Raw genomic sequence first — 8670 nt, forward strand, 5'->3', positions numbered from 1 at the left:
AGGTGCCCATACCAGCCAGATCGTCAAGCATAGAATCAAAGCTCGGAAATCCAACACTTTTGACCCAAGGAAAATTCAAAATGTAGATCTCAAAGTCAAAATTTACCACATAAATCAGTCATCAGTTTTCAATCTTAGAAAACCCTTGAGGAAGAAAAAGGGGAGAAGGTGTTAGGGCATCTCTAAACCAAAGAAAATTGGTCTCTAAAACAATCTCACTCTATAATTCTCTCATTCATAGCTGTTTAAATACTGAATAAAGAGATAAAAAGAGGGCCCCAGGAACCTCGGGGACGGATGACGCGGTGCGTCCCCTCCGCTGCCCTTAGCATAAAGCTCCGATTAAGGGCCAACCTTTCCATCTCCAATCGCCGAGAAAAGGGCTAAAATCCGTGCCCAAATCCGAGGAACGGGAAGAACTCTCTTCCAAGACGCCGTCGCGCGATGCCAGAGTCCGACGATCTTCAACCGGACCCTACTTCTCGATCCCGATCGCCGTCATCGTCAACGTCCCACAGTCTCGACCGTCAACCGCCTCCGCCGCAAGAACCCCTCGACGACGAACAGCCGCCCCCCCGCGATGGAGAAGACGAAGACGTCGTCGTGACCAGGTCCGGCAATCCCCCCTCCAAGAAAGCCGCAGGGAAGAAGAGATCGAAACCCCTCTCCGACAAACGGCGGGCGATAATCCAAGAAAAGCTCGACCTCTTGGGGAAGAATCTCCGTCCCGTTCCGTTCATCCCTTCCAAAGCTCTCGACTTCTCCAATCACGAGCGCCTCTTCAAAACCCTATCCCTCTGGGACTTCGCCCACGTCGACCTCTCCGCGCCTCTTCGAACCGATTTCCTCGCCCAGCTCATCGCCAACTACGACCCACCCACAAGGCGAAGCAGAGTGAACGGCGCGCGAATCGCCGTTTCCCGCCCCGACCTCGCTCGAGCGCTCGGCCTCTCATGGAAGAAGGAGAAAGCCGCGAACTTTGAGACCAACGAAGCCGACCCTGACCTTCTCTCCAGAGAAGAATCTATAGAATTCCTTCTTGATTTTCTCTCTACTTGGGTCTTGCTCCAAGAGGAAGACGCCTGCATTCTCCCCGCAGAAGTGATGACCGCGACTCAGCTCGTGAGAGAAGGGCAGGCCAACAAGGTCGACTGGAGCGGGCTTCTATGGACGATGGTGGAGAAGGAGCTGACCGAGGCCCCGGTCTCTGGTTTCTGCTACTACGCTTCTCATCTTCAGCGTCTTATCAAGCATCAGAAGCCAGGAATCTTTGAATCCCAAGAAGAAGAAGACTGCCCCCCAAACTCCATTTGTTCTCTCCTGCGGCCGTGCGAGGACGTCGCCATGGACGACGTCGTTGACCCCTTCGAAGGCCTCAATTCGACAGATCTTCTTCAAGCGATGGAACCCGTCTCTGATCAGATCAAGCCCGCGGAGATTGACGAGATGGACGGCGAGGATAAGGCCCAGTTCAAGAAGATGCGGACTGAGGGGGCGTGGGGAGGAGAGCCGGTGACGGCGGACAAGTGCGTGGCTGAGGCGCAGAGCTGGATGGAGAAGGCGAAGATGGTTTTTTCTCAGAGAGAGCAGGAATCGGCGGCTGCCCAATTACAGGCCCAATACATGAGCAGTCTTCTGCAGCAGAAAGACCACCATATTCAGCTGCTGGAGAAGGCCAGGCTTGAAGAACAACAGCGCAGAGAGATGGAGATTTGCCAAGTGGAGCACGAGCTGATGGTCATGGCGAAGATCGTCCAAGGCTACAGAAAAGCCCTCAACGAAACCCGCCAAGCCTTCGCCCTGTACCGCAAGCGGTTTCCTCAGGGCGACGAACAACTCTACGTAGACGACGGTGAAGGCCAAGGCGATGTTCTTACCGCCTCGGAGCTGGAGAGAAGACGAGCGCTCAAGGAAGAAGAGAGAGAAGCTGCCTTGCAAATGGTACACTGCTTCGAGGATGCGTGGCTGGGCAAGTTCCGGGACCATGAACGGCGAGTCGACCAGCTCGAGAGGAGGGTCTGCCAAGTTAAGGAAAAGCTTGGGACTCTGCGGACGTAGAATTTTATTTTTTACTCTCTGCTGTAATTTGTTTTTTGTTTTCCTTGGTCTCTCGTGGCTACGGCCTATGGGTATGTACACAGACCACAGCTGGTTTCTATCGTCGCCCTCCAACAGCCGACAGTCTACACTACGCGTCAGCTGTAAAGCTGCACTTAACGATATATATATATTTATCTGTAGAGAGAGAGGGAGTGAAACGAAGGAGGGAAAGAGGAAAGAAGAGGAGAGTGGAGAGAAAGAGGAGGGCGAGAGATGGAGATATGTTCAACGAGAGTGAGAGTGAGAGTGAGAGTGAGAATGGGAGAGAGGGATAGATGAGAAATGAGACAGCGATGAGCAATGAGAGAGAGAAGAGAGGGAGAGGGAGAAGAGAGAAACGGAGAGAGAGGGAGAGATAGAGATAGAGAGGGAGAGAGGTAGAGAGGCGAGAGAGGGAGAAAGAGAGGTATAGGTAAAGAGATAGAGAGGGAGGGAGAAAGGTAGAGAAGAGAGGAAGAGAGGTAAAGAGAGCGAGAGAGGAAGACTGGAGAGGGAGGGCGAGAGGTAGAGAGAGGGAGAGAGGTAGAGAGAGAAAAAGATGTAGAGAGAGATAAATATAGGTAGAGAGGTAGAGAGAGAGAAATATAGCTAGAGGTAGAGCGATAGAAATGGAGGGAGAGAGATAGAGAGAGAGAAATATAGCTAGAAAGGTACAGCGATAGGAAGGGAGGGAAAGAGGTAGGGAGAGAGAAATAGAGGTAGAGAGGTAGAGAGATAGAAAGGGAGGGAGAGAGGTAGAGAGAGAAATAGAGGTAGAGAGGGCGAGAGAGAGAAATAGGGGTAGAGAGAAATAGGGGTAGAGAGGGAGAGAGAGAGAAATAGGAGTAGAGAGAAATAGGGGTAGAGAGGGAGAGAGAGAGAAATAGGAGTAAAGAGAAATAGGGGTAGAGAGGCCGAGAGAGAGAAATAGGAGTAGAGAGAAATAGGGGTAGAGAGAGGAATAGGGGTAGAGAGAGAAATAGAAGTAGACAGGTAGAGAGAGATAGAAGTAGAGATGTAGAGAGAGATTGAAGTAGACTAGTAGAGAGGTAGAAAGGGATGAGAAATAGAGGTTGAGAGGTAGAGAGAGAGAAAACAGAAGTAAAGACTAAAGCGGCAGAGAAAGAGAGAAATAGAGGTACAGAGGTAGAGAGAGAGAAATAGAGGCAGAGAGGTAGAGAGAGAAGTTAAGGTAGAAAGAGAGAGAAATATAGGTACAGAGGTAGAGAGAGAAATCGAGGCAGAGAGGTAGAGAGAGAAATAGAGGCAGAGAGGTAGAGAGAGAAATAGAGGCAGAGAGAGAAATAGAGGTAGAGAGGTAGAGAGAGAGAAATAGAGGTAGAGAGAGAGAGAGAGATAGAGAGGGAGAAGAGAGAGTAAGAGAGAGATAGGGATCGGGGATTCGGACAGATCGTTCGAATGTTCGATTGGATCGGGCATTCGAGCGAACGAATCCGAACACCGATCTGTCCACCTCTGATCCAATCCGATCTGCGCGTATGATCGGATCGGATTGTTCGAACAGGATGCCTGTTCGGATCGAATGTTCGAATAAGATCCGATTCAAACACGTTGTTCGAATCGGGTCGAATCGAATGTTCGAATCCGGCCGCAAGCGCCGGCCAGCGGCCCCCAGCCCCGGCCAGCGGACGCCAGCGACATCCAGCGGCGACCGGCCTATGACCCCCAGCGGCGCCAGCGACCGCCAGCGGCCGCCAGCGGCCGCCAGAGAGAACCGCTGGCGGTCGCAGGCGTCGCTGGCCATTTGTTCGAAATTGGTCGAACTTGTTCGAACAAGGTCGAACAACTGGCAATCGAACACGAACCAAGCAGATTGTTCGTTCCAAACTTTCGATCGAACACGAACAAATGGTCTGTTCGATCGAAAGATTCGAACAGATTGTTCGAACCGGCATTTGTTCGTTCGAATCTGTTGATCAAGATTCGAACGATCCGATCCGATCCCGATGCTTAGAGAGAGAGAGAGAGAGAGAGAGAGAGAGAGAGAGAGAGAGAGAGAGAGAGAGAGAGAGAGAGAGAGAGAGAGAGAGAGAGAGAGAGAGAGAGAGAGAGAGAGGGTTTGCCGTGCCCGACCGAGTAATGAAAATGGGTCGCTCGAGCTCGAACTGTCGGAGCAGAGATAGTGGCCGGGACCGGAGGTTCCGGCAATAAAGTTACAGTCTTCGGGCCAGTTTGAAGGTGCCAAAGACTGTAAGCGTGCGAGCGAGCCGCATGTGGGATGACGGAGAAGCACGCGTTGCGGCGGCGGGCGGGTGGTGGGCTCCCGGACCCGCCACATGGGGAGCCATAATTGGCGCCCATCTGCTGAGAGCGAGAGGTAGAGAGAGAATGACCTTATTTTTATAGAACAGTTGAGGGAAGACCAATTTTAGAGGAGAGAAGCGCGGTCTTCTATCTCCCTCCCCAGCGCAAATTTAGAACGATCGGACGCCGACGGGGCGGAACAACAAAGGAAAATAAACTCTTTTGGGAGGTCCCTTGGCCTCTGTCACATCGGCACGTGGTCGCGATTCCCCCTTCTCTTATTCAACTGCTGCGATTTTCCTGTAAAACCGTTGAGTCCCAACTCCTCTCTCTCTCTCTCTCTCTAACTCTCTCTACCCACCTCCCTCTCGCCAATTCTTCCAAACGCTTTCTACCCATCTATCTTTCTCCCTCTCTCTCTCTCTCTCTCTCTCGAATTCTTTCAAACTGTTTCTACCCATCTATCTCTCTCTGTCCTACTCTTTCTACCCATCTATCTTCCCCCTCTCTCTCTCTCTATCGACTTCTTTCGACACAGCTGTTGCTAGCTGTCCCCCCTCCGTGCCGGACCTCGTCATGTGACTGCCCCTTTCTCGTCTTCTCTCCGGCCACCTTCTCATCCACGTCGCTCTCCCCCTTCCCAGCTGAGCCCAAGCGCTTTAGTAGCTCCTGAGAGTGGGTTAGATGAGCGGAGAAGGTGGCAAGAAAGAAGAAGAAGAAGAAGAAGGGAGGTAGCCAGAAGAGAAGAGAAGAGAAGAGAAGAGAAGAGAAGAGAAGAGAAGAGAAGAGAAGAGAAGAGAAGAGAAGAGAAGATAAGAGAAGAGAAGAGAAGAGAAGAGAAGATAAGAGAAGAGAAGAGAAGAGAAGCGAAGAGAAGAGAAGAGAAGAGAAGAGAAGAGAAGAGAAGAGAAGAGAAGATCTTCTCTGCGGAGATGGCCCAATTGCCGCCCAAAGTCCCCAACATTTCCCCCAATTGGCCCAATTTCACCCACCAGCGAGCTCCCTCGGCGGGGAACTTGTTCCCCGGCACCGCCACCAGCTCGTCCTCTTCCCACCAGTCATGGGTCGACGAGTTCTTAGACTTCTCCGCCGTGAAGCGCGGCGCCCACAGGAGATCCGCCAGCGACTCTATCGCCTTCCTCGAGCTGCCCATGATGGTCAACGGCGAAGACTGCCACCGCAACGGCAGCGCCGCCCGTGACGGCCGTCTTCAGGAGTTTGACCGCCTGGACGATGACCAACTCATGTCCATGTTCTCCGACGATGTCCCCCCTGCGCCCGCTTCGTCTTCGAATACATCCTCGCCGTCGGATGAGAAGGCTGGGTTTGCATCGACGGCGGTGGAGCCGCAGTCGCAGGAGGCGAATAGTGACTGCAAGTCCGAACCCGGGGAGGCGCCGGAGACGACCACGGCGCCGCCGCAAGGGGCGGCGGTGGAAACCATCGTCGATCCGAAGAGGGTCAAGAGGTGCCTAAGAACACCGTCGTATATCTGAATTATCACGACCCATTACTTTCTTAGTCTCGTTAATTCTGGGTTTGCGTGATCTTCATCATATTTTCTCTAAATTTTCGGGACCGATTATCGCTTTAACGAAATCTCCCTCTTTCTTTGGTATTTTGGCCTCTTTGTCAACGACTCATCACGACCCAATACTCTTAAATTCTTTTTATTCCCCAACTACGCAGGATTTTAGCCTCCTTCTCTCTTAATTGTCGCGAGACACTCTCATTATAAACATTGTAGTCCCCGATTTCGCCAGATATTGGCCTTCTTCCATGGAGCTAATCACGATTCATTGTCGTTTTAAGCTGTTTTTTGCCCTGGTTACGTATCAATTCCACCTCCGCGATTTTGTTTTAAATGTTTTAATGCCGGTTTCTGCTGATCTGAGCCAATTCTAGCGGAATTATCACGACCCGTGGTGATTTGAACCGTTTATCTAGAAATAGTACTGGTTTCCAAGGATTTTGACCAACTTCTCGCAGAACTATCGCGACCCAGTAATTATCCTCTTAATTATTGTAGTTCCCGGTTTCGCAGGATCTTGGCGAACAGACAGTCGGCGCAGAGATCGCGGGTGAGGAAGCTACAGTACATATCAGAGCTCGAACGCAGCGTGACTTCGCTTCAGGTTATTCCTACTCTGCTGGTCCTCTTCTTCAGAACAAACCGGCTGGATCACGATAATTATACTCATATCCATCACAATTTCGATGAGATTGATTCCGAGAAAAAAGATTAAAATATGATGATCACCGGATGAACTGCAGACAGAGGTCTCAGCGCTGTCGCCAAGGGTCGCGTTCCTCGACCACCAGCGCTCAGTTCTCACGATGGGAAACAGCGCTCTCAAGCAGCGAATCGCCGCCCTGGCACAGGATAAGATCTTCAAGGACGGTAAGTTTTTTATCGCCTACATTCATCTTCTCGTTGCCCTTAGTATCGTTCATACCTCGAGCTTCTCTTCTCAAACAGGACAATTCAGGATTATTGCATTTGCATTTCTGTCTACAACACACCAAGGGAGATGAAAACGAAACAACGTTAGTCTTGGATTCTCATCCAAAATGATCCGTGTAAAATCGACAAAATCAAGAGAGAGAAAGAAAAAAAAACTGGTAGATCCACGTCGAAGGGAATCGAATAGTGGCAAGTAAAGAATAATGTCAAACTCGAAATAACAGCGGTTAATATGAAATGCAGCTCACCAAGAGGCGCTGAAGCGGGAGATCGACAGGCTCAGGCAAGTTTACCAGCAGCAGAGCTTCAAGAAGATGGCTTCTGCCGCTGCTCTTGCTTCAGAACCCACGAGTTGTGCTGACAAGGACTCGCTCAGCTAAGGGAAGATTTCCATATCTCTTCTATTCCGTTTCCTCCTCTGCGTCTCTGCCTCTGTTCCTTCCTCTCGTAGATTTGCTTCACCGCAAATCTCTCTCGCCCTTTCATTCTCTCTCTTCCCCTTGATTTCAACGCGGGGAATCATCATGTATCATTCGTCCACTTGCATTGTTTTCCTCAAGATCGGCATCGATTGATCCCCAGAGGGAGAAGCTGCCAACTGTGAATTTGTAATCGAAAAGCACGTCTTGGGTTTGTTACATGAATTTCCTTTGGCCGACAAAAAGATGTAGATAATTTCATCTTATTAAGGTATCAGTAAGGATCCCAATTAAAGTGACTCAGCTATGATAATGATGGGATAAAGACATTAATATGAGTATGGTGATGTTACTAAATACATAGAAGTAAATACATAAATATGAGATGAATTAAGATAGATTAAAGAGGGTTGAGTCTTCCTCTTCCTATAATAGGGACCATGGTTATCGCGGTGTTCGACTATTCTCCTTGGCATCCCATTACCAAGATAAACTAGATATTGTCATCCCCTGCTGATCCAAAAGGCTCTCTTCAAGAACATTTGGTATATCTCGTGAAGAAGCAAGAAACAGAGGTATGTTTTATTTTCTTATTTGATTCGTCTGTGAGAACTGGTGCACGCACTCGTACGGCTCTAACAGGGTTCGTGGCGAAATCCGATTTTTTCATCGAGAGAGAGAGAGAGAGATCGAGAGAGAGATCGAGAGAGAGAGAGAGAGAGAGAGAGAGAGAGAGAGAGAGAGAGAGAGAGAGAGAGAGAATGCATGCTGGTGTTTCCTTACTGTCAAAAACTGAACTATTCTCATCGTCACTGCTCTCTACGGACACCGCCAGCTGTCCCCCCCTCCCTCGTCTATAATGGAGCAAGCGCGCTAACGTGGGCTGCATGTGCATGGCAGATAGAAAAATTTATTCTCTTGTTAGCTGGCCCCCAGGGCGACTCCTCGATGTATATGGAGCCCTCCGTATGAAGGAAACTATTCGAAAAAAAAAAACTTGGGAGAGGAGATTAGAAAATATAACACGTAACGTGTGAGGGACAGACGTAATATTGGGCGAGACGAGGATCTACCAAACTTCATGTATCGCTTTTGGGCGGCAAAAGATAGCCATCTTATCAAAAGTCCAGACCACGAAGAATAGGAAGAAGACTATTGGAGACTCTCTTCGTCAGAAAGAGAGAATTCGACGAAAAAACGTAAGAGGAAATATCAATGGGATGCTGCCCTTTTCAGCAGTCGATGAATCTAAACTCCTATCTATTCACCGGTCGCTCGAACAACGGGTATGAATGTACTAACACCTGCTACTATCCTTCGTGTTTTTATTAATTGCATCATAAGATTGTATCTCCTGGGAAGAAGCGGTCTTAAGATGTCTCTTTGCAGTTGTATTTGAGAGATCAGGAGACAAAAATTGCGTTACAAAAAAATGAATTTTAC

The 8670-nt window shown here is 49.5% G+C and overlaps 2 protein-coding genes across 3 annotated transcripts; both read left to right on the top strand.

The window, feature by feature from the left end:
• The first annotated feature begins 376 nt into the window (after positions 1-376).
• On the top strand, positions 377-2159 carry LOC144703178 (uncharacterized). The gene has a single exon (XM_078575289.1). The coding sequence runs from the start codon at positions 445-447 to the stop codon at positions 2056-2058; it is 1614 nt and encodes a 537-aa protein (XP_078431415.1). The 5' UTR covers positions 377-444; the 3' UTR covers positions 2059-2159.
• Positions 2160-4862: 2703 nt separating this feature from the next.
• On the top strand, positions 4863-7472 carry LOC144703179 (basic leucine zipper 6-like). 2 transcript variants are annotated; one of them, XM_078575292.1, is made up of 5 exons: positions 4863-5812; positions 6389-6479; positions 6619-6745; positions 6824-6891; positions 7052-7192. In XM_078575292.1, the coding sequence occupies exons 1-4, from the start codon at positions 5277-5279 to the stop codon at positions 6877-6879; spliced, it is 810 nt and encodes a 269-aa protein (XP_078431418.1). In that variant the 5' UTR covers positions 4863-5276; the 3' UTR covers positions 6880-6891; positions 7052-7192. The 2 variants fall into 2 exon arrangements, with proteins under 2 accessions (XP_078431418.1, XP_078431416.1); XM_078575290.1 differs by lacking the exon at positions 6824-6891 and having other exon boundaries at positions 4865-5812; positions 7052-7472.
• The last annotated feature ends 1198 nt before the right edge of the window (positions 7473-8670 follow it).

This window comes from Wolffia australiana, chromosome 5, assembly GCF_029677425.1.
Source record: "Wolffia australiana isolate 7733 chromosome 5, ASM2967742v1".
Taxonomy (NCBI): domain Eukaryota; kingdom Viridiplantae; phylum Streptophyta; class Magnoliopsida; order Alismatales; family Araceae; genus Wolffia; species Wolffia australiana.